The sequence below is a fragment of the Cyprinodon tularosa genome, unplaced genomic scaffold, assembly GCF_016077235.1.
Source record: "Cyprinodon tularosa strain WSP-4 unplaced genomic scaffold, ASM1607723v1 ctg107, whole genome shotgun sequence".
Taxonomy (NCBI): Eukaryota; Metazoa; Chordata; class Actinopteri; order Cyprinodontiformes; family Cyprinodontidae; genus Cyprinodon; species Cyprinodon tularosa.
The window spans coordinates 702695-728777 of NW_024037860.1; the positions used below are offsets into that span (position 1 = coordinate 702695).

Sequence of the window (26083 nt, forward strand, 5' to 3'; positions counted from 1 at the left end):
ACTGAGAAATACCGGCTGTTTCTCGGTAACTCGATTTTGACGCTTTGTGTTTCGGGCTTCGCATGTGCGACTCCACTGCCTTAATTCCCATCGTTCTGAGCTTGAATGACTTCTTGCACAAAATACACTGAGCCTCATGTATGTTCCCTGGTTTTAGCCATGGAGAAAACTCTTGGCTGGATAGACAATTTTCGTTACATTTACACTTGCTCATATTTTCCAGACAAAAAGTTAATGGTGCATTTCCCAAATGTCCCGGCCGCAACAACGCTTTTATTGGTTCCGCTATCGGGACGGAACCAATAATAGTTATTTATTTTTTTTATGAAAAAAGAAAAAAAAATAGTAAATTTTAACGTTTTATTTAGATTAAAACAATAAATCGTAATTAAAAATAATCTTATTTATGATGTTTTAAAAATTAAGACCTAAGAAAGACTGATTTAAAGGAATAGTACACCCAAAACATGATTAGCCTTCATTTTCTACTCACCCCCATGCTGAACAACACTCTGGAGAGATGAAAGTGCGCATTCAGCTCGGCAAAGAACTCATGCTCTTCCTCGACACTGAAGTCCTCAGACATTTTTCTTTCGTTGTTTCTTTCTTTGTACAGGTAAACAGCACATTTCTTCTTCTACGCTTGCATTATCGGCAGAGCAGACGCTGAATGCGCACTTTCATCTGGTTTGGTCTGCCGCGGTTTCCGTAGACTCGTGAACGCGCTTTTAGGAAATCCTATACACTACTGTTTATGCTCTAAAAACATTCTAAATGACTTTGTTTCGAGTAAATTATGGACGCTACCCACTCAGGACACTTGGAATACATTGGACGAGCAGTATGGAGGAATATTGACACGTTTTTTGTGGACTTTTATGGACCTTTCTGCCTCAGGCGCTATGGACCTCCATTATTTGGATGTCAGCAGACAGCAAGAAGCCTCCCAGATCTCCAGATGCATTTGAGATATCAAAAAAGTACTCCAGGGTGTTGTTCAGCATGGGGGTGAGTAGAAAATGAAGGCTAATCATGTTTTGGGTGTACTATTCCTTTAAGACATTTTAATACCAATTAAGGCCTTAGTTTTATTTTGAAGAATTCAATGCCTTTTAAGACTTTTTAAGGAGCCGCGGGAACCCTGGCTGCTCTGATTGGCCAAAAGCTCAACATGGGAGGCAGGTACCCAATCAGCTTGAAGCATTGTACTGAATGTCCCTCCCTTTTCTGAACACTTCCTAGATGAGGTTCCCGGATAAAAACCTGTATTTCAATTTGAATTCTACATGCTGTCAATCTTGTGCCAACTTACCTTATCTGTAAATTCCCCCTGAGTCTCTATTAGATTAAAGTCAGGCTCTTGTTGAGTCACACCAAAATGTTAATATTACTTGCATTTAAAACAAAAATATTGGTTAAAAAGGGTCAAATCTAAATATGTCAGGTTGTGTACCTATTTCTGCTAGATAAACATACATCTTTGAAGAAATTGTAGTAACATTATTGTTGAATTACAGGAGAAAACAAAACTTAATTTGGCAGCATCTCGTTTCGGCAGCGTCAGTGTAAGATATAAGTAAAGGTCACAGGAAGGTGCATCATTCAAATAGGAACAGACAAGTTTTGGCCGAACAAAACCCAGAAGTCAGCTTGAACCTGACAATAGGACATCAGCTGAGAATCAGCTGGGTTTATTGCTCTTCTCACTGAGCATCCCAGTTACTAAAATCTACATGAGATGTGGGAATCAATCAAGGGCAGAGAAAATTAATCCAACTGGAAACTAATTCTTAGTTTGCAGGGTCTAAATTCAGTGCATATGGAATACATTAACTTGCATCCAAGACCCATTTTTAGCAATTTTATGCTTATTGATACTGTGTCTGCAATTGTGATTCAATATATTGTGCAGCTCTAGCCAGTATAGTAGTCTAGTATGAATAATTTAGGCTTTACACTATTTGATCAAGAGTAATTCAAATAACACAAGACACCTCTGCCTGGCAGTTTTCCATCTGTTTCTGGGAAAAGTCATCAAATGATTGCGTTTCCATGACAATTTCTAACCAAACCCAGAATGTTGTTCAAAAGACTTTGCAATATCTTTTTTTCCCCCTTTTATTTTACCAATAATAAACATAAAACTCACCTTAATACCAGGACAGTGGGCGAAAAAGGCTTCAGGGCTTTGAGAATGGTACAAGGAACCGTGGCCAACACAGCCCCATGGAGCCCGAATGGTGAGGTTCCCGCAGTCAAACAGGTTCCCAGAACGGTAGCGGTACTTAGCAGCTTCATTTACAATCTGCAAACACAATAAATTACACCAATACAACTAATGTCAATATTCACACATGTGGCTTGAGAGTGTATTTTATAAAAGATGTTGCTTTTTATTATTGAGACTCCGTTAACATTTATACCGATCTCTAAAACACTCTTAACCCATTTAGGCCGGGAAAGCATTACCGCATTTCTACCATTCAAGCCGGGGGCGCTGTTGCGTCATTCTACCATTGACGCCGGGAGAGCATATAAGTCAAGCAAGAAGAAAGAAGTTTTTTTCAAGCAAACATGGAGGAGTTTGACAGAGAAGAGTTGTCGGAAGGCAGTGATTTTGAGGAGTGTGTCGGCTTTGATGACGGTATAGATGAAAATGATGACTTTGAACGCGCTGAACCAATCGAACTACCACCGCAATGCACGGAGTGTTTTCAACCGCACACCTGGAGTGAAAGTTGATTTGCCTGCAGACGCCACACCGCTGCAGGCATTTGAGCATATTTTTAATGAAGAACTTTGGATGCATCTAGTTACCGAGACGAATAGGTACAGTGACCAAACAAACCAAACTCCAACAAGAGCAAAGATGGCAAAGTGGTCACCCGTGACTGTGACGGAGATGAAGACATTTATTGGGCTGTGTATGTAAACCTCTCTTCAGGACGCAGTTCCCCCAAAATATGTCCCGGGACAGATTTGTGGCCATCTGGAGGTAGGTTGTATGCAATTTATAACACAGACATATGCATTATTATGCATAATAATACTGTTAATAAGTAATCATCAGATAGTTATTTATGTAATGTTTGTTCTTTATTTTGAAAACGTTTTATATTGCACATTCTCAATGAAGACATGATCACATATGGAAAAAATAAAAGGTTGAATTTTTTTTTTTTTGATTACTGCTTTTCACATTTTTTTTTGGAAGAATTTCAAAGATAAAATATATTTTGAGTTCTATCTGCTACAGAAGCTGAGATATCAATAATTTAGGCGTTGACACAGTTGCTGAATTTACAGAAAAACTTCAGGTTTTAGGGGTATTTTTTAAAATCGGCCATAGGTTTTTAAGGTGTTTTTTCCAGGCGTTTTAGGCCTAAATGGGTTAATAGTCACAGGAAAAAAGGCCCAAGAGTGACAATAGCACCGTGTACAACATTTCTACACGTTGAATCAATCTGTTCAGGATCTAAAAGTCTAACCAAACATTAATTTGCTGGTGAGGTAGCACCTGTTTTCCCTTTAAAGGCTTAATGTTTGTACTTGAACTTTGCTTTTAGCAGACTATTGTGAGCTGTGAGACGAAGTGTTTTCACATGTGCAAAGTTGCTCCTTTTACCGCTCACAGGCAGTTGAGCTGGATGCCAAGAAAATTAAAGGCACTTTGGTGAGCTTCAATAAAATATACAGAGTAACAAACTGTATTTGGTTCAGTTTTAATTCAAAGATTAGGTTCCTTTCAAATAAAATGTAATTCAGTGTTTGACCTTCCTAAACTTTATTCAAATCAACTATTCCAGGTCCTACAGTATTTTGTGCTTTGTTAGCATGTCCATTGAATAAGAAATATATTCACAATGTGATATTTTTTTCTAAACAAGAGATAATATTTGCTGAAATGTCTATTTCCAGCCAAGAAAGAAGATTAAAAAGAAAAATAAAATTTTGCAGTCAACTTGCAGATTGATAGCAGTTGAAGTTTGGATGTTTTTTATACATAGCCGGTTCTAGGCAGGGGCCAACAGGGGCCAGACCTGTACTTAAAACATACACTAGGAAAAATTACATATAAGCGAACTTTCTTGAAAAAGATGTCAATTTAACCTCAATTTGAGCAGGTAGGTAAGACAATTTACTAATGTAATAAGATCATTTCAATATAAAATAAAAATCTGTCTTCTTATTTAAAGTAGTTTATATGTAATTATCTCATTTTGAGGGAAAAATACAATTTTCTTTGGCAATCATCTCATTTGAAGAAGTTTTTGCATTTTAGATAACTTTTGCTGTGTCATACAAATTAAGTCTTATGATTATATCCACTGACAGAATGGACTGCACTTAAATCTTAGAAAGATCTTGTTTTGATATTTATATACTTTCTATTATGAGAATATCTTATGAGTCTTGCAAAGTGCATTTACTTTACTGCACTGGCAGATTATTGCATTTATTTTTAGTAGAATCCTATCAAAAGCAATCTTCTCGTGCTTAGTGCATCAATATTCACACGAGATCCCGATTAGATGGACAATTTTTTCAGCATGTAACTGATAACTGACTTGGACAGATTTAATCATTCAACTTTACACTTTACTTAAAAAATAAAAAATGCAGCTGCCTTAAAACTTTAGCCATACTAAGATACAACCAGGTTTTCATCATCATTATTTTTGTTCTGTGTCCCCAATAAAAACACTGGCCCCGCCCTTGCACCCCTGGTAAACTTTGTGTAGAACAGCCACTGTTTATATACCCAAACTTAACAGAAAGAAAGGATACGTTTTTTTCTGTTTTTTTTTTTTTAGTTTTTTTTTTCTGTCCATTAACTGTAGGACCCAAAGAGGATAGCTTAAATGCAAAAAGATATTAAATGTGGAGTCCCACAAGGTGCCGTGTAGGAGCCCAACCTTTCTATTTATTTGTCAAAAATGTGAGGTAATAATGAGGAACATCATGCAATTACAGGAGGAAATGTCAAGTCTTTTTTAAGTTTTATGTTGACATGGTTATGAACAACGGATGAAAGAAATCAATAATGGAGCAGGTTCCTGGATTACCATCGAATTCTGAGACCGATATATCATTTTAAAATGCATCCAATTTAGGAAATCTTTTTTAAAAAAAGTTAAAGGGAATCCTCTATTTTTCAGAAATTAATTTAACAGCCAATGTTAGCTCTCTTGAAACATATCTTTATCAGTCTGATAAGCAAAACTGGGTTAATTTGAACAACCTTTGTTTATTTCCATCAGTTTGTGTTTTTATTTCAGGGAAGAGGATGAGTCATGTGGAGTTAGTTTGGTCATGTGACAGTGATAGTAATGCAGCAAAGGCTTGTGGTCTCAACATTGTAGTCATTTTTTTTATGGTGTCAAAGGAGTAGGGACATACTGTATATATAGGATATAATATAACTGTAAATACTAGTTATTGGCAATAATGTAATCAGATATTAATATTGGACCAAATTTGCATTTCAGTGCATCCCTAGTGATTAATTATGAACATGCTTTTTTGTCAAAAAAAAAAAAAGAGAAAAAGCCTGGCTGAATTGGCTAAATCTGCTATTGGACATAATTAATGCTAAATAAACCAACACAATAAAACTGTGCTCTATTCCATTGTTTGAAAAAGATCGCCATGTCCTTTCAGTGAACGTTTAAATGGAACAAATATCTGTATTTCTATTGTGTAACCATAAGTGGAGCAGGTTAAACTAGATTTTTTCATTTTCTTCCTTCTCCAATTCAATTACAAAATTGTATATATTTGTGATTCAAATTTGACTTGAGCCTTAATTTTGTGAGGGAAGACTAATACAAGCAGAGTAAAAAAAAAAGGTAAGCTAAAGAAATAAATGTAATGATAATCTGCAAGAATCTGTGAGTAGATGTGCAACAGAGTTAAAATATATAAGGGCTTTTGCTAGGGTTGTCACGATACTAAACTTTTCAACTCGATACCGATACTAAGGAAAATATTTGATACTCGATACCATTTTCGATACCACAAGGATAAAATTTCAACAGAAATATTTTGATTAATAATTAAAATACAATAAATAAATAAATACAATAAACAATAAGAACAACATTTTGAGGTTGTATGCTGTGCACAATATGAAGCAAGCTCTATAAAAAACTTACAAAATTAAAATTAAGTGTTCCTTCCTTGGCTATGCTTTGCACACATAACAATGACACTAGCCAAACGGGTTAAGAAACAAAAATAATTCTCAGCAGCTGCACCTCTTACAAAAAAAGTCTGAAACTGAAAAGTGCACAGAATTATTCAATCACACAGTGTTCAGAAAGTGCATTGTCCTCTATTCTGCACTTTAGATGAATGACTGTTTAGGTGCGACTGGTACTCGATACTTTTGAAAATGAGTATTGTATCCGGATACAACGTTTCAGTATCGATACTTTTTTGAGTATCGATACTTTTGACAACCCTAGCTTTTGCCTTTTTTATTGTTTAGCCCTGTATCTCTACTAGACTTAGCTATGGGCTCAGCTTTTATGGTGACTACCTGTATGTGCTCTTTGTGCTCTTTGTTCATTCCTGGCTCAGAGCTTGTCTGCTAGACGGTTTCTTTCTAAGACAGATCGAGTTTTTTGTAAACTTTTCTAACATAGAACAAATTCCTGGATCAGTTCTTACATGTACCGTCTTCTTATATCCTCTGGAACCCTCAGTCTGCCTCAGTAAAGGCCGCTTAAGGCTGATTTATACTCAGAAACCAGGTCGTCTGCGTGTGTGTCGCAGTGAACGCGAATGTGCCGCAGACACTCTGCTGCACCTCTCCAAAGTTGTAGGTGACCGCAGACAGTGCCGCAGACAGGAGGCCTCTGATTGGTCAAATCTACATCCACTCTACACTATGCGTATTTCCTGTTTGGTACCTTACCGGCTTGTTTTGTTTGTATGACCACCATTGTGGAAAACGACTCGTGAAAATGGATCAGCTAGAAGAGCGAGATGCGTGAGAACGCTGGGACCCTTTTTCCACCCGAATCCCCGCTTTTTTTCGCCCTCATGTCCCTCCTTTGTCAGACTAACTTGCCCCCACTTCCTCACCGCCTCGGCCGTATCTAGAGCCAAAGCTAGTTCTTGATTGCCCCTCTTGTGTTGTGGTGCAGAATAACATAGCGGAGACCACGCTTCAGTATTGGGCATAAATCGAAAATTTCTGCAACTATCTCACTGTGACACACTGCTGTGGGAGTAAAACCAGCGCTTTACACTGGGCCTGGTTCTGCTGGAGGTTTGATCCTGTTTAGAGAGCTTTTTTTCTTCAGTGCTGCTGTATAGGGCTGGGTACCGAACATCGGTTCTTTTATGGTACCGACCGAAATGCTTCGGTTCTACAGAGTATCGAAACATGCCTCGTCTTTCGGTACCAAGTTTCGGTGATTGGCTGTAACACTTAACGTGATTGCGTCATCCAGGAAAAATACATAGGTGGTCACGCCTACAGCCAGGGTTCATGTGTTTCTGTTGCGAACTGGTTGCGAGCGTCGTGGAACCCCTTTAAAATGCCCCCCAGGTCAAAAGTGCGGCTTCACTTTATTAAGACTGATGCCAATAGTGCGCAATGCAATACATCGTGCACGGAAACAATTTAAGAGCAGAAAGTTGCTCGGTGTTTGACTGCAAGAAGAGCGGACCGCTGCCGGTGCAACCATCCTCCTCTCAGCAGCCCGTGGGCAGAGCAAAGCCAGAGCGGAGTGAATCATGCTGCGTTCACACCAGACGCAGCAAGAGCAGCAAAATCACGTCTGCTGCTTCCTTTTTGCTGCCTGTACCATCTTCTGACGCGTGGCTGAAGCAGCTTTGCTGCTCTGGCTGCGCGGTCGAAAAGTGGTTCTAACGCGCGTTGGGCGGAGCTACTCTATCCTTTATTTGCCTTGCAGCTATATTTGCTGTGATCAGTGGGAATAAAGTAGTTTTATTATGTTTTTAAGTGGGAAAATCCACCTGAAAACTTAATCAGTGCAGTCAGTTCATCCAGATTACCATCCTGCCTTCCAATATTTTTTCTGTCGGAGCCGCTCAGACCCCCACATACCAGCGGTGTGCCGTCAGTGGGATCCCATTCAACGGGCTTGTTTGTCTCCTGAGAAAGCAGACATGTTAATTTTTCTAAAGAAAAACTGCTAAGTAAAAAGGTCCTCACAATGTAACAGTAAATATTAGACACTGACTTCTTTGCAACTGTTCTTCACTGAATTTTTTTTATTTTATGTAAGATGAAAAATGTAAATGGAAAAATCAGAGCTTAAAATAAAACTCAAGATTTGTACTTTATTATGTTGTGTAATGTTCTTTTTCTTCGAATTGATATTATAAAACTGGTATCGGAAAAAGTATTGTTCAGGAACCCGTATCGAAGTGAAGGTATCGGTATTGGTACCAGCACCGAAAATTTACCCAGCCCTACTGCTGTATGCATGCTAGGTGTAGGAGATTGCTGCAGACTCGATGACAAAATCCAAGCAAATATCTACTCTCGTCACATGTTCATCCAGGGGTAGTAAATCCTGCAGACTCAATGACTGGATGCAATCAGCTGTTTGTTTGTTTTTTTCTTTCTCAGAAATCTGTCTGTATGATAGAATTGAATTTTCTCAATAAAGTTCTCTGATATTACATGTGTTGTGAATTACCGCTATATAGATAAACTAAAGGGGTGCTGGATTTCAAGGGCTTCAGTGTGACATGTGGCTCAAGATCACAGCAGTATTTTGGGAATCCTATTGCAGAAGCAGAGGCATTATTTTTGCCATCAAAGGCATGAAAACCTACTTTATCCATTTAACAAGCTCTTTGAGCCCATATGTATTCTCCCTGTCTACAGTTTCTGATGTTGGGAATCTACCAAATGGCTGATTTTTTTCCCCTCTGAAACTCAGGCTGGATATTAATTTGATTTTTATCTATCTCCAAAGTCTATTTGGCTGCATCATTTTAAGTAAAAACACAGAAGGAAAAGAGAAACCACCTTTTTTTAGTACAAGATTTTATCTCCTGGTTTCCCCAAATGGGAAACATGTTTGAAAACAGCTGACATTATCATAAAATCTGATTTATTCTGCCTTGAAAAAAAGAGGAATTAGATCCATCATTTGGAGGACAAGAATAGACAGAATGGAGGGTGTCAACATGTATGCAAGGTAAAAACATTAGTAACTGCCTGCATCATGAGCTAACCGTCATATTAACCTTCATGAGGAAAAACAGGAGGTCATGAGAAGACAATACTTTCCTGAGCCTCCCACTGCAGTATGAGACGACATTACGTGCTGGACTGATAATAAAATAGTGCGAATGTAAACTGACACTATTGATGGGTGGCTGCTCTTAGCTCTTTCCTTATTTGGATGGTTTGACTCCTAAGTGCAGAGAGTCTACAGCTGCTGTCAGCATACAAACACCGAAGCACATCTCTGCTGTTCCAACAATCTGCCAAGCAGGAGAAAATGCTGAATCCTGAGCTGACCTCATTTCACATCTCCAGCCACCACTCAAGCAAGTGCTTACAAACCTGGAAACAAGAACGGGGGATAAAACGATTTTTTTGGTCGTGATATGGATGAACGGACTCGAGTTTAAAAAGTTACATCCAATATAGATAAATCTCCTTTGCAAACAGAATCAAACTTCCCTCGAGTTTCCTTGACTTTATTTGATACTAACACAGTTTCAGTGACTCTCATGTATCACAAACTCAAAATAGTCCATGATGGTTAAGTTGAAGGGAAGCTTTTATATCTCCTTATGAATTACAACTGAAAAGTTTCATGTCTATGGATTTATGCTCAACTCAATAGTCTGGGTTATTGCAGAGTCTTTTGTTGCACTGATTAAACATACTTTTACTCTAATAAATAGTGATGCTGCTTACTATATATATATAACTATTTTATGGTCAGATTACTACCATAGATTACATGGGTAGTAAACTGCTGAATATGAGCAGGTTATATCATACCTAAATAACCAGAAGAAATGCTGAAAAACCAAAAATAAAAGGATTTCAATAAAACCCTGTCACTTAATCTAAAATATGTGCTAATTAACATCCTCGACGGATGCTTCCAGTTTAATCAAAATGGGACATTGCTTGTTTTGCTCCAGAGTCACAAGTGGACCTTTGGACCTTCTATAGGTGTTGCCAACTCCTTGGCAAGAAAAGTCTCTATTGGCTGTCCAAACACGTACTAGATGACATCATTGCCTTTTTTTTTTTTTTTTGGATGTCTGTCAAAGCAGCGCAGAGAGACGGGATAGCAGGAAGGAAGAAACATGGGGATTTGAAGAGTTTTAAAGAGATTTTTACAAAAACAAGTATGAAAAATACATATGTATATATATCAGTGGCGGCTGGCCAAAAGAGGGCCCACAACGAATGAATGACCGTGGTTAAGACATAAAAAAAAAGAAAGAAAATAACAACTTTCTTATGATTTAATTTTAAAATAAATAAAATGTAAATGTGAGTAAAACTAGCAGAAGTTCAGTGGACAGGATGAATGAACGGTAGCCGGCACGCGCGGATGACGTCAAGTCATTTGCCCATAGGAAGACGGAACGGAACATCTTCAGAACAGCTCCAAATGACACAAAACTCATATGGGTGAGTAAAACATGATGTAATAACATAAAATTAAGGAGCCAATGTAAAAAAAAAAAAAATGCCGTTCCCCTTTAACGACAAAAACACTATATTGGCAACACTACCCTCTACCATGGCTATTAAAAGTGACTAAAAATGATAAATAAGCCAACTAAAGTTTTTGATTATAGTATAACAACATCTAACAGACATAGAAGCTTTAGCAGGCTTTTTTAAGGAAAATTTTTATTTATTTTTTCACAATAGAATGATATTAATGTACCAGAAATATGTTTCTAGATCTATTTTTGTTGTCATTACATTATTTGTCTTTAATTTTGCAGGTTTTTTTATCTTTTCTTCTTACACATCAAATAATATAGAATAGAATAAAATCTAAACTTCTTTTTATTAAGCTTTTAATGTTTTCCATCATTTTAAAAAAACCTAAATCTGCACAAAAAAAAAGCAATGCCTGTTTAAAATGGCAAGATATTCCCTACAGCAGATAATTAACGAAAATAATAACTTGTATTTAATAAAAGGTCATGTGACATTTTCAATTTTTATTTAATCAAACGGCTAATGGATTTTAAAGGTTCCTGACTTCTGGTGTAACTGGTTTATCTACGGGTTAATATTAAGAATTAAGTTTACTTTATAGTGAACATAGGTGGGTTTTAGGGCTGCAACAACGAATCGATAAAATTGACTTTTAAAAGCGTTGGCAATGAATTTAATCATCGATTAGTTGTGTCGCGCGATTAATGTGTCATCCGCCGCCGCCGTCATCACTGCCACTTGACTGAAACAGGGGAAGAAAAAAAAAATAATGCAGAGCGAGCCAGCGCTGCAGAGTGTTGCCAACTCAGCGACTTTGTCGCTATATTTAGCGACTTTTCAGACCCCTCCAGCGACTATAAAAAAAAAAAAGCGACTAGCGACAAATCTGGCGACTTTTTACGGTGTCACTGGCGGCTTTTGGAGACTCTTACGTGAAAGCAAGTATCGTTCCTACTCTTGTCCTGCAGCAGCAGCTGCTGCCGTGAGGCGCCTCCCCCATCCCAACCCCGTTCTCCCGCAGGAATCCCTCTCAGCGCTGCAGTCAGAGCCGCAGGATGTTACCCTCAGCGTCTAGACTGCAAATGAAGCGCGAATGCGCCGGGATTGACGGCGCAAATTGATCACAATAATTAAAATAGTCTTTATAAATAAATTAACTTGCAAATTATGAGGGCAAGGCTTTTAAAGTTTAAATCTTCTGGTGAAGATAAAGTAAAGAAGATCCTGCAATTTATGGAAGTAAAGCAGAATAAAATCCAGCAAGATCAGTAATATATCAATTAATTATCTGCCACATTCCCATGTAAATATCTGTCTTTGGAGGATGTGTTTTTTAGCACCCCTAGTTCTCTCATTTTTATTCCAAATACAATTTATAATTTGAATCACAGGGCTATTTTTATCTCTAGGATTAAGTATTTTCTCAAGTAGCAACTTTAACTGCTATACTTTCCTGTCTTAAAAGGCAGCCCTCTTCTAGTCTAAAAAAAACTAATTTGCTGAAATGGGGGGACCTATTGTTTGAACCCCTTAGGGGCTTTTAAAAACAAAAATGCCTGTCTTTTTTTGCGCTTTATGAAACAAAGTAGCCTATATTTTGTGGATGTACAGCTACATTTCTCATGTAAGTTTGCGTAGTTTTAACACAAACATTTATTTTTCATATTGCACCAGTACAGTTAATGAGCAACCTGTACTTGTGTGCTTGTTTGTTCTGTCTAAAATGTTTATTTTGGAATAAAGAGGTTAATATAAAAAATATTTTTTGTCCGATTCATCGATTAATCGAAAAGATAATCGGGCGAGTCATCGATTTTTAAAATAATCGTTAGTTGCAGCCCTAGTGGGTTTATTGCATTTCAAACAGTAAGAGCTTTTAATTCAACACAGTTCTGTACCTTTAACATGTGCACATACAATAACATTTATATTGGCAAGAGATTACTGGGAGTAGCAGTTATTGGTAGAGGACATCCTGTTATTTCCCAGAATACTTATTGGCAGGTTTGTTTGTTTGTTAACCCTCTGTGACACCATCAGTGAGATCAAAGGCTACGTTCACACTGCAGGCCTTGATGTTCAATTCTGATTTTTTTTGTGAAATCCGATTTTTTTGCTTTGCTGTTCACATTTCCAAATATATGCAACTTGTATGTGATCTCCTTTGTGAACTGCATTCATACAACCAAAGTGTCCCGGATGCGCAGTAGAGGACGCAATGTTGTCACAAGCAATTGTGCTCTGTGTTTACGAAGTAAACATGCATAGTAGTGCCGGAGAACATCTAGCGATCTTTCCCAACCTTAAAAACCCAATCTTTCCAAGTTCTTGCCACTTTGGTGTAGCAAAAAGGAGAAGAGTGACCACTGTCGGGTATTAATGACATTCAGGACGGATGAACGTGACCTGGTTGTGCAGACACAGGTTGCATTTGAAAAGATCAGGTTCATATCGGATTCAGGACCACATAGCCAAGATGCATGGGTCGTATTGGAAAAAATCGGATCGGTGTTGTTCAGACTGCCATATATGGGCAAAAAAATCGGATTTGGGTCACTTCAGGCTGCGGTGTGAACATAGCCTGTGTGTGTTATAAAGACATGCCTCTTGGGCCCTATTAAAGTTTGCTTCTGTACAGCGGGTCAACTTTGGAGTCATGCATGATCCTAACCCACTGCACTGATCTCAAATTAGTTATTTGATTAAAATGTGGTGGTTAAATCTAGAATTGCTCAATTTATATATAAAAAAAAAAGTAACCCAAATGTTGCAATTACCAAAGAAATTTATGTCAAGAGGTTCCACTAAAACAGGTTAACTAAAACTACGTCACAGTCAGTTGCGCTCATTGTTCAGAGCGTTAGCCAATAGGCACAGACATGGTTTGAAAGACAACGGACTGTTCTCATCAACAATCTTCCGATGTCTCATTCATGGGGGCAGGCTAAATTACACATTTAATCTCACATTTAGTCTGGTTTATCAGGCTACCGCAACACACGTTTCAGCACGGCGCGGTACCAGGCAAACAAAGCGCCGGGTGTGTCTCGGGCCATGGATCCGAAAGGGAAAAAAAGTTAGATACCTGATGAGAACAGAGGATTCAAAGAAGAATGGAGCGAATAATTTGCTTTCACTATCAATGCGGAAGGATTGCCTGCAGTTTTGCTTTGTAATGAGAGGTTGTCAAAAAATAAAAAGTGTAATTTGAAAAGGCATTTCCAGGGAAGGCATGCTAAATATGCAGCCCACCACCAAGTTGGGAGTGAAAGAAAAAGTACGATTGCAGAACTTCTATATAAATTAGAGGAGAGCAAAGATAGATGTAAGAACAGGATTGCATCTCCAAACTCCATTACTGCTGGTAGTTTGGTTGCAATCATGATAAGCTACCCACAGATCGAACAGGTAGTTCTCTTATGCAGGAATTTAAACTTTCTTCCATTTTTTCCAATAAAAATATCAGCAAGGAACGCCAGTGCCGGAGGATGTGGGATTTTGGGGATAGAGAGCGCTGCTCTGATGGATGTCAGTTCCTGCTTGGTTCCTCGTGACTCAATCAGCTCCTCCCAACAGAAACACGTCCACCATAGAAAGATTCCATTATTGTGTTTCTATCATTTCAACAATGCAACAAAACCTAAACCGTGCGGTGAGTGGGGCAGAGCAGAGACAGGGAGTGTGGAATCTGGGGGTCAGTGTTAGTATGACCTAACCATACTTTACATTACCCCAGAGCCTAATCTAACTGATGAGTTTCTTATTCATCTTCACAGAAACAACGGACTTGTACTGAGAAGATTCTTTGTTAAACTGTTAAACTGGATTTTTGAGGAAGTAGAAAACAAAGGCATGCCACACATTTTGCAAAACAATCTGAGACAATGAGGGTCAATACTTTTGCACAGAGTTGTGTCGCTGTGCAGAAGTCATGCTACCCAAAGTCCCTCACCTGGTCAAACGCTGGAAAGATGTAGTCGGCAAACTGGATCTCAGCAATGGCTGTTGCACCAGCAACAGCTGCACCGATGCCGAATCCCACAATCCCCTGCTCACAAAGAGGAGTGTTGAAGACCCTGTCTTTACCTGGGAAAGACAGAAAAGCATGACTTAATCATACGGACTGATCAGTGAGGAGAAGGGGTTTATAGTATCGTTTATCGCTATGTTGATACATTTCTAGTCATGATAACAATTTGGATTTATTTTCTGGACAATAAATTAAAATTAGTGATCATGAAAAACTAAAAAAAATGGGTGATTTGTGAATTTTAGTTTTAATATTTTCCTTCTTTCATTAGTTTTTCATTAAAGCCTTGGCAAATTCAAAGAATATGATTAAATGCCGGCACTATGGGATGTTTAGTGATAAAAATCAAACTTCATGTAACTGGTAAAAAAAACCCTTTTAGATTATTACATTTGTATATTTTTTAAGTAATGCTTGTGATTGAGGGGGTTTAATTTCTAGGGCATACAGTTACAGCTTTTCAGTAACATAGGAACAACTTCAAAGAGTTAAAGTGTTTTTATTGTCAGTTTTATTGTTTTTACAGTGGTATCACAAAATAAAGAGACAAGATTTTAAGGTCACAACACACGGAGGAGGAAAACACCCTTATATGACCTTAATATCAGTGAATTATGTTGATGAATTTGCAGAGTGAGGAGAATTACCCACATGTGGAAGAAACAGTAAAGCTAAATTTTGTCTAAAAAGTGAGTTTATGTCATATGGTCCGACAAATCGATAAAGTGAGACACTGATGTGTCTCCTTTAGCTCCACTCACAAAATCCCCATTGGTGCAAAAACAGAAATAAAAAATGAATTTCCACTTCACAACCTATAATCTAAAAATAAAAAAAACCCACAAGAGCGGGAAACTAAATTAGGGTTCCGAGTGTTATTTTTGTCATCTTTGTGTATTTGCCAATCCTTTTATTTTTCTGTTCTGCTGGGAAGTGAGCTGCCGAGCGGTGAATTTCTGCCCTTGTGTGCCCCTTTGAGCTCATAAAAGTCAGCGAGCAGCCGCAGCGCCATAAATCCTTCAGAGGAATGAGCCGTAAATCAAAAGTTATCAAAAATTCAGAGCCTGAAGTCAGACCCAAACACGCAGCTTCATGTGACGGTTGAAGCAAATGACTCGTGCTTTAGTGTTTTTATGCATTCAGGAGCAGGTCAGCCAAAGCCCACATAAAGTTTGCCTATCAGCAGTCACAATAAACATGTTCAAATTAAGCTGCCCGGTCCAAACAACAGAAGAAAGTGAAGCTGGATGGAGGACTAAGTCAGTGTTGGTGTTGTTTTCTTCAGTACTCAGATGTGGCGGCGAGCAGCGAGCGAGCGAGCAGCTGCCTCAGGGCCAGATCAGGAGGTGAATGTGGTGCTCATTCATGTAGCTCCTGCCCTGTATTAACCTCTGCTGCGTGTAATCGCTGCAGGTGGCCGAGGTGCGCGCATCATCCCTTTCTGTAGTGAGAGGGATAAAAACAGCTTTGCGCTCATCACTGTACACAAGGATGAGATGGAAAATAATGATCCCTCTCCAAAAGGTCAGCACTTCTGACGTCAATAAAAACAAAGACAGGCCAGCTACGTTTGGCAGCATTGGAGACTTCTGGCTTTTAATTCTGCTTATGAAATGAAGAGAAAATGCATTCTGACCAGAAATAACCCAAATTAGTGGCTTTTTTTCCCCCAATTAACAGCTATGATGGTGCTGTTACTGGCTGGATTTAAAAGGCCCCTGACCAGTTCGATTCAGTCATTTCACTGTCGTATTTATTGTCTTTAGTGGAATTACCTATTTAGCTAACAGAGCCACTGTCGGCCAGACTAACCGGATTTCACAAAACAAGCAACTATTTGAAAAAGAAAATGACATAAAGACGTTTGCACCTGAGGTTCAGAACTCAGAAATTTGGGCCAAGCGTTTTTCCAAGACTTATTCAAAAGGGGAAAAAACTACTGCTGTACATAAGAGTCCGTTTGTGGAGAGGAGCTTAAACAGGACATAATGTCACCTACTGACGCTCTCCTTTAAATAACTAAACTAAAGCATATGTCTAAGAGTTCTAACACTATAATGCAGAAAACTGATTCATTATTTCTGATGGTTTCATAACGCCATTAGATCTCCGTCTTTAACTGCATAAACAGGGGTCTCTAACGCTGGTCCTTAAGATCTGTCCTGCAGGTTTTAGATGCATCCCTGAGGTCAACAGTTGTTTAAACACGATTCTGTAAAACATGCTATTTAATTTCAAATCAAACCAAGCTGACAGGGATTTTTTTTCTAAAAATTGTGCAGCATCGTAATACTCAGACGCCATATTTACCAACTGGTCAAATTGCACGAAAATGATCAAAGGTTGGGGTTGTAAAAAATAACTGACCTATAATTAATTGATGACGAATGGTTTATTAGACTATAATTAGTTAAATCTCATTAAAAATATAGAGGACGATATTTTATTTCCGGGTGGAGAGCTCTCCTTGCAAAGTACTATGGGTACAGGCACCGCAAGGAGAACAAGCAAAAAGCAGTGATCATCTGTCTGAACGGTCAGTTAATCGAGTTCACTATAAAGGCCCCGCTGTATGTGAATAAAGTAAGCTTTAATGAGCTATGAGAACAACACATTTTAAACAGGGTGTGTATGAGGAGAAATGGCTTGTGCAAGCTCTCTTGCACATGCATTTTTTTTTTTTTGTGGAAAGGGCTGGTCTTTAAAAAAAAAATAAAAAATCCTCCATAATACCTCTAACTGATCATATCCACCTAAAAGGAATTTTTCAGTGTTGTAGTGTCACAGTCGTCCAGTAGTAGGCCCCACTGTTCATTCTGCAGCGAATGCTCCCTGGTAAGAAATGCTGGAGTGGAGGCCTACTAGCGCATACAACATGAATCGGTCCAGAGTCCAGCCTGGATTATTTACATTTTCATACATTTACAGAGTTTGGCCAGAATAGACGCTTAATACTCCGTCGCAGAGTAATATATGCCCGCCGGTTAATCGAGCAGGAAGCTCTTGGGAGTCGCAGATTTTCAACCTCATTACATGAAGCTGCCAGGAATCTCATGTTTTAGTGTTATAACTAGGGATGTCCCGATACAACTTATTCCTTTCTGATATTGATACTGATATTGCACCTCTGAGAACTGAGCGATACTGATATTAACACGATACGATGTCGACTTGAATCGTACATACTTTAATACTTATTTGGTAGTGTTGAATGTTAGAAAAGGTTTGATCAAAAGGTATCACTCGAAAAGAACAATAATCAACTACAGTAGGTATGAGAACTGACCCATGCGTCATTAACTGATGGGTTACAGAAACTTTAGACGGAATCTGAGTGTTTGTATCAGGGTTACAATTGCAGAAATTTTAGGAGCAGGGCGACATAATCCCAGATTAGCTTTTTGCCTGTATCTGATCTATGTTAAATATCAATGTCAATGCGAAAATGTTTTTTGTTTTTTATGTGAGTTCATTCAAAGCAGAAAAGGCCACAAGAGGGTGCTCTAAAATAAATGGTTAATTTTGATCCTCCTCCTGTATTGACCTCAATCCTGGAAGGTTGCTAACATTAGCCCGCCATGCTATCCCCACTTCAGTCAGTTTTAAGCCAAAAGAAGCGATTCCACCAATCAGGGACTCCCCTCCAGGCAGTCAGTAAATGTTACTACTTGTATAACGTTTTAAGTATTGTGTAAAAGACTCATAAACAATAATGTACAAAACTAATAATGCTGCTAACGCTACATCCACTTCAACTCATACACACAAGTCAAATTCTAGTGCGCACTTTTCCAAGGGAAAAGGTAGGGGTCTGAATGAGCTCCATTTAATTTATTTTATCCTAAAGCCCATTAAATATGAAATTAAAGACTATTTAAGGTGGACTGTTGAATTAAATACCGGGTTGTGACTCGTTTAAGTAAACGGGAGTCATAAACTCAATGATGACTTAATCTAATCCTCATAAGTAGCATTTAGGGGTTTTAAACAACTGCAAGAATGCAACAGTAAAATAATATATTAGATATCTCATCTTTTGTTGTAGATCACTGCTCATTTTTTACCTCTGAACTAAAAAATGATAAAGAACTATTTACTACATATGTGGATGAATTCTAACTACTATTGTCAGCAAACCCAGAAACCTTTCTAGAGGATTTTGAACAAACTTATTCATTTTCTAGCAATTTTCCCACCACTAGATCCTTCATGGAGTGATTCATCCAGTCACTTCCATTACCCTAAAAGGTAAGCAACTGCGTAAACAGATAACAGGGGTTAGCCTTCTGTAGTTGCCTCAGCTCTAAAGAACAAGAGTCATATTGAAGGCCAAAGCTATCCTTGCTGACCTAAGCTTCCCTCTTTCCCATAATTACAGGTTGCTGCCATCTGCTTGCAGATCTGTGATAATTAAGTGCATTACGAAAAGGTAGAAATGTTCATCTGGTCCTGTCAGTCTGTCTCATTAATAATTCACCCGGCAAGTAGAGGCTGTTGGCGGTTAAGCTTGTAAACTGGTTGTAATGCCTATCTTGTATTTCTGTCAAATGTATTCATATTTTACTGTTTTGTCTGCTAAAAATCTACAAGTTGAGAATAAGAAAGTTAATCTAGATTACAATCTGATAAGATTTAAGGATATAAATAAATGTAGTAATTACATGCTGTTCAGCAGCATAGCTGAACTAGACAAGCCAAGCCAACTTTATTTATAAAGCTCTTTAAAAAACGGCAGTCTGTCCAAAATGATGAAAGAAAGAATGAGAAAAACACATGGAATATTTAAAATTAGAAATAAAGAGAAACAAGAGAAAACAAGACAGAAAGGAAGGAACTAACAAAATAAACAACTCATTCTGGGGCAGAAGCCATACAGAAGAAACGGGCCTTAAAAGCACACTCACAAATGGACATTGGTAGATAATTGTAGAGCCAAACATTTTATCATCAATGTTATCATTATTGCAATTAGAAAAAATAATTAAAACACACTCTTAATAATTTTATAATAAAATGTCATGTCAACAAATCCCCTGGCAAATTTTTATCACTGAAAACCTGAATAGGATCTTTCTAAACCCCATATAGCTATAAAGATTTATTCCTCATAAACAAATTCTTTTTAGAAATGTTCAAATTTCTCCTTGAAAATACATTTAAAAAAAACTGTTAAGCAGAATGTTTTACTATGAAGCAGCTGTGCTGTCTGTCAAAGAGAATCTATAAATCATAGGAAAAGCAGAGGAAAGATTAGCACTTTTAAACTATTTACTTCCCCAGAGAAGAAGGACTGATCTTTTCACCTCATGAGACTTAAACGCCTCCAAATTAGGGTACCGACTGCTAGCCCACACAAGGGGTGACTTTGAGATTGACGGTCATTTTTCATCAACTCTGCTAAACTGTGTTGGGATGCAGCATCTTTCTGCATGGAGAATACCTACCAGACAGATTTTATCGAGGATGTTCTTCAATCTAAAACCCAAGGAGTCAGATTATGTAATTCCCTTTATTGCCCCACAATGGGGAAATTCACTCTCTGCATTTAACCCATCCCCCTGGGGAGCAGTGGGCTGCCATTGTGTGGCGTCCGGGGAGCAGTCGGGGGTTAAGGGTTTTTCTTAGGAAACCAGAGTGCAGGCTCAAACCGGTTACTTGCAACCTTCCCAGAGCTCAAGTGAACTGCTCTAACCACTAGACCAACACTTACCATAGACGGCATCATATCACTGGTTTATCTGTGAAAGGCTCTACTGCCGCGAGGCACACGTGCAAAATGTGATGACAGATTCTCCTGGTCCCTCAGGTGCACCTTTTTGATTTTTCACCAGCACATGAAGCAAGCAGCTTAGTTTTTACTTTATGCTCTGCTGCCATCTAGTGGTGTTACACAGCAGGCTCAGGACTGTATCTTACCATATTTGTCTCTCAGGCCAACAGTGCACCGGAATACTCCTCCAAAGGCAACATCTTCTCCAAAGATGACTGTGGGTGAAAAACAGAAAACATCCGGAGGGTTCAATTTATTCAATTTACTTAAAAAAAAAAAAAAAAAAAACTTTGGTCTAAAATGAAAATTTCCTGCCCCTTTCTCTTTAGTTTTCTCAACTGATCAACATTTGATTCCAATTTTTCTGAAAGGTTTTCTATCAATTATATCACAATAAAATGTATCTTAATACAACTTTATTTATTTTAAACAGTTTGTATTCAGCTGTCAATTCGGTTGAACTTGCCAATAAGAACACAGGCCCACCCCATCACATGTTTTTCACATCTAAAGAAAAATACTGAATCTCAGCAATCATCTCGAATCATTTCCCAGATGTCCATTTATCTATTTACTCTATGACAAAATATTTTCTCTAAATACGTTTTCTTCAGTCTCAAATAAAATCAGATTTTTCTATCAGTGTGATTTTTTTTCTCTAATATATTTATTTTCCCCTTTCAGGTCTCCTTTTTTTGCTTGAATTTTATAAAAACACAAAAATAAAGCAGTGGCTTGATGTTAGTTTGCTCCCAACCTCTAAACTGTAAGTCAACTCTAGGAAGACATATAAGTAATATAATGTCCTGAGTGCTGACAGCTCTAAGATGTTTTTTACTTTTATTTTCTTTTTTTTTTATAGTCCAATACTTTTACTCAGGTTTTATTTCACAATTTTTTAATTAGATTCCCAGATGATCCTGCATTTACTTATTGTACTAAATTGTCATCTTTGTTCAGTGTGCTAAAATCATCATTTTTTTTGTTACCTAGTATCATGAGCTGTGTTTTTGTTCTAATTTAGAGAAAAATGTAGTGCAATGAAACCACTTAAATTTACACATCTCACATGCCAGATGTTCAATTATGATTTTTTAATTAACTCCTAGAAAAGAATCTATTTGTGTGCGACATTTTAGACTACTCGCAAATGTGTTGATAATACAAAATAAAAGGCTTTGGTCCTGGAACTGTAACTTAATGGAAACAACCCTAAAGCCATTCATTTCTTTAGAGCACAAAGTGTATGGACTAAAAACCTCAGACTAAAAACAAAGACTTTAACATTGCTTTAGCATTGCTCTTGGTGCAAATGTGTGCCACTCATTATTTCCCCGTCTCCTTTAAAATTCCACTTACAGGTGTTCTAGGAGACCTACCTGCTGTCGGATCACTGGCGAGCGTGTTGTCCAAGGCACTTGTAATTGACTGGAACAAGTTCATCTTCTGTGTGGAACCTAACCATCGGCAGAAAAATAAAACCGACCAGTTAATGTTCAACAGCAATATGAGAGATAACTGTTCAAGCAATGGAATCAGTATGAAAAATAAAACCTGGCCCCCAACGATGCCACCAACATCCTTTGCTACAATGGCAGTACAAATTTGACTACAAAGTGTTTAAGTGGAAACATGAAATATATACACAGGGAATCACTCAGTGAATTTTAGATGGCAACTGCTTCGATTTATGTTTAAGCTAAAGTTAGGTGACGCATTGGTTAAAAAAAAAATACAGACGCTAACAGAAAACCCATTCATTAGACATAAGGAGTTTTTTCAGCAAAACAGTAAAAGAGTGGAAGCTTATTCCTGGAAAGTTAATATTATAATGCAGTAAGTTTGATAAAAAAATATATTGTTTATTGCTAATTTTCTGATATTTTAAAGTCACACAAAGGTGCTATGAAAAGGTGTTTCTTTGTCATCATTATGTTAGTAGACAGCTTCATAGATGGGTTCACAAGCAAGGACACCTGCTGATTTAAAGATGGGACCGATTTACTGGGATATGCAATAAAATATATGGTTATTAAATTTTAAAACACAAACAATATTCTATGCGACATTTAAAATGCTTCATAGCTTCTTGTCTTTTGTAATTCAACAAGACAGAAATAGTCTTATAGGGCTGCAACTAACGATTATTTTGAAAATCGATGAATCGGCCGATTATTTTTTCGATTAATCGATGAATCGGACACAAAATATTTTTTTTTATATTAACCTCTTTATTCCAAAATAAACATTTTAGACAGAACAAACAAGCACACAAGTACAGGTTTCTCATTAACTGTACTGGTGCTATATGAAAAATAAATGTTTGTTTTAAAACTACGCAAACTTACATGAGAAATGTAGCTGTACATCCACTAAATATAGGGTACTTTGTTTCATAAAGCGCAAAAAGAGACAGGCATTTTTGTTTTTTAAAGCCCCTAAGGGGTTCAAACAATAGGCCCCCCCATTTCAACAAATGAGTTTTTTTTAGACTAGAAGAGGGCTGCCTTTTAAGACAGGAAAGTATAGCAGTTAAAGTTGCTACTTGAGAAAATACTGAACCATAGAGATAAAAATAGCCCTGTGGTTCAAATTATAAATTGCATTTGGAATAAAAATGAGAGAACTAGGGGTGCTAAAAAACACATCCTCCAAAGACAGATATTTACATGGGAATGTGGCATATACTTAATTGACATATTACTGATCTTGCTGGATTTTATTCTGCTTTACTTCCATAAATTGCAGGATCTTCTTTACTTTATCTTTGCCAGAAGATTTCAACTTTAAAAGCCTTGCCCTCATAATTTGCAAATTAATTTATTTATAAAGAAAATATAAACGCTGCTTAAGCTAATTCAAATGAAATTAAAAGTAAAATAAGTAGCCAACCTTATCACTGTCTGTAACCTACTAACACGGTAAGGAAAGCATCAGATGAGAAACTAACGTTACGTTTCCCCACTTTAAAATGAAACAAACATGGTTACTCATCCTGCTGATCAGCTCTCTTCACTGCCATTGAAAGCTCCAACATGTTTTCTTTTCAGGTGCTGCGTCATAACAGTGGTGCTTCCGTGCCATGTTTATTTGTTTTTACAAAAGTTGCATGTTACGACTTTTTTCACTTTACAAAGCGCAGGCTGTTTTAATTATTGTGATCAATTTGCGCCGTCAATCCCGGGGCATGCGCGCTTCATTTGCAGTCTGGACGCTGAGGGTAAACTCCTCACTAAAATCCTGCGGCTCGGACTGCAGCGCTGAGAGGGATTCTTGTGGGAGAGGGAGAAAGGCGTTGGGATGGGGGAGGCGCCCCACGGCAGCAGCTGCCGCTGGAGGACATGAGTAGGAACGATACACGCTTTCACGTAAGAGTCTCCAAAAGCCGCCAGTGACACCGTAAAAAGTCGCCAGATTTGTCGCTAGTCGCTTTTTAAAAAAATAGTCGCTGGAGGGGTCTGAAAAGTCGCTGAGTTGGCAACACTGCAACTGCGGCGCTGACTCGCTCCGCCATATTTTTTTTTCTTCCCCGGGATGACGGCGGCGGCGGATGACGCATTAATCGCGCGACACAACTAATCGATGATTAAATTCGTTGCCAACGCTTTTAAAAGTCGATTTTTATTGATTCGTTGTTGCAGCCCTACAGCCAACTCAGAGACGGATGCAGAGTCAGACTCACAGGTGACACAGACATAATATTGAAATATAAGAAACCTACAAGAATTAAAAATCAATCAATTATTTCAAACACAACTTTTAATATCTAAATTTTATTCTGCTGTTTTTAAATGAGGGTATTCACTGATACAGCAGAAAGGGAAACCATACAGCCATCCATCAGCAATCCTGTCAGGTTAACAGTTTGGATGTCCAAGGATCATACTTTGGACAATATAATGTTAGCATTTGAAGTTTAAAAAAAATAGTAATTCTGGATGGATGGATCGATAAATATATTTGTAAATATAAAGAAAAGGATGGCCAATCTTCTTAATTGAAATTGTGTACATACCAGGGAGGCATGACATATTGCTGTTGACATGTCTATCAACTGTTATTAGTCTTTTTTTTATTTTAAATATACATTTTCTAAAATCTTACTGGTGATTTTGAGCACTTAATTGTTTAATAATTTACTAAAATATATCTGTCTAACAATCTATAAATATAAATATCAGTGTACTTTGGTACTGTTGGATTCTCAGGAGTATTGAATCAATATGTTTGGAGTAATTTTTTGGAAATTACAAAAACTAGTCAAAGCAGCTGCTTAAGTGTAGATGCAGCAGCAACAACCCTTATAATCCCCACCGACTTTCATCACAAAGGTACAGCTTTGATCTTTACATTTCTATTTCTTTCTTTCAAGTTTCGTGGATCTTACTTTTCATTGACAGAGAATGACAAATCCAAATGCTAGTAGTGGCTAGAAGTGCCAGACAAAACTAAACTAACTCGCTTACAGAGGAATGCTTTTATTTTGAAACTCCACATAGCTGTTGGAGCTTAGGACTTTCTAATAACCGGGATGTAGCTGCCTTAGCATTTATAAAAGAACCGCCCACAGTTCTCTCTCAAATGTAAACTATTTACATATAGAGGTTATTATTTTCTGACCCATTTAGAGGCAACTGAACGAAGCTAAGCTAAATAGTTAGCCAGTAACTCACCATATTGCGTCGGGACGGGGTCGGGCTGGAAAGTAAAGTGAGCTGCATGTCTTCGCTGGGTCTTTAAACGGGAGTTGCAGCCCGAAGACAGCGTCAGTAAAGCATTTCCAATGCAGCTTTGCTTCCCGGTTCCAACACTGGAGATGGGAAGTGTTTGGTGGGAACCACGGATAAGAAGCCTAGCAGCAGCGGCCGCCATCACTGTTGTTATCAGAGAACAGGAAGGGCAACGATTCAAAGCTCGAAGATCGCCTAACAAAATAAAAGGCTCCTTCACTTCGCAAGGAGAATCTGTGGTTAACTTATATACTACTAAGCTCGTCATAAAGAAAAATAAATCTTAGCATCTTAAAATCGTTAAATATACATGTATACAATACATAATAATATGACTTAATACATAGTTTTCAACAAATAATAACATTTAATTCGAAAAAAATTAAATAAATTGCAGAGTGGGTACTCCCTATTTTGTCTCCCGTCGCAACGTCAACACATGTGAGCGGAGCCAGGCTGTGATTGGTCTAAAAAGGAGGCGGTTTCAGCCAATGGCCTCAGCGTTCAGATTTCAATTGGTCAAACCATAGAGTCAAACCACATTCTAGGAGAAGTTCAGTGGATTGGCACCTAGAAACTGTGGAAGCCCGTTATCGCCACATGAAAGTAAAAAATGCCAGGTAGAAATCATAATTATGAGATACAAAATCATAATTTCGACTTTCAAAGTCATAATTATAAACAAAGTCATAATTATGAGATACAAAGTCATAATTTCGACTTTCAAGGTCATAATTATAAAAATAAGTCATGATTTTAAGTTGTAAAGTCATAATTATTAGTTACAAAGTCCTAATTTCAACTTTCAAAGTCATAATCATAAACAAAGTCATAATTTTGAGTTTCAAAGTCATAATTATGAG

At 37.7% G+C, this 26083-nt stretch overlaps 1 protein-coding gene across 2 annotated transcripts in view; it reads right to left on the reverse strand.

Annotated features, from left to right (window-relative positions):
• Positions 1-25402, reverse strand: part of bckdhb (branched chain keto acid dehydrogenase E1 subunit beta) — a 91870-nt gene extending 66468 nt beyond the window's left edge. For both annotated transcript variants that reach the window (XM_038288660.1, XM_038288651.1), the window contains exons 1-5: positions 25164-25402; positions 21870-21947; positions 20637-20705; positions 14643-14776; positions 2150-2305 (exon numbers count right to left, since the gene is read on the reverse strand). In XM_038288660.1, the coding sequence (XP_038144588.1) occupies positions 2150-2305; positions 14643-14776; positions 20637-20705; positions 21870-21947; positions 25164-25362 (636 nt within the window). In that variant the 5' untranslated portion in view covers positions 25363-25402. The remainder of the gene's footprint in view (positions 1-2149; positions 2306-14642; positions 14777-20636; positions 20706-21869; positions 21948-25163) is intronic.
• Between the last annotated feature and the right edge of the window lie 681 nt (positions 25403-26083).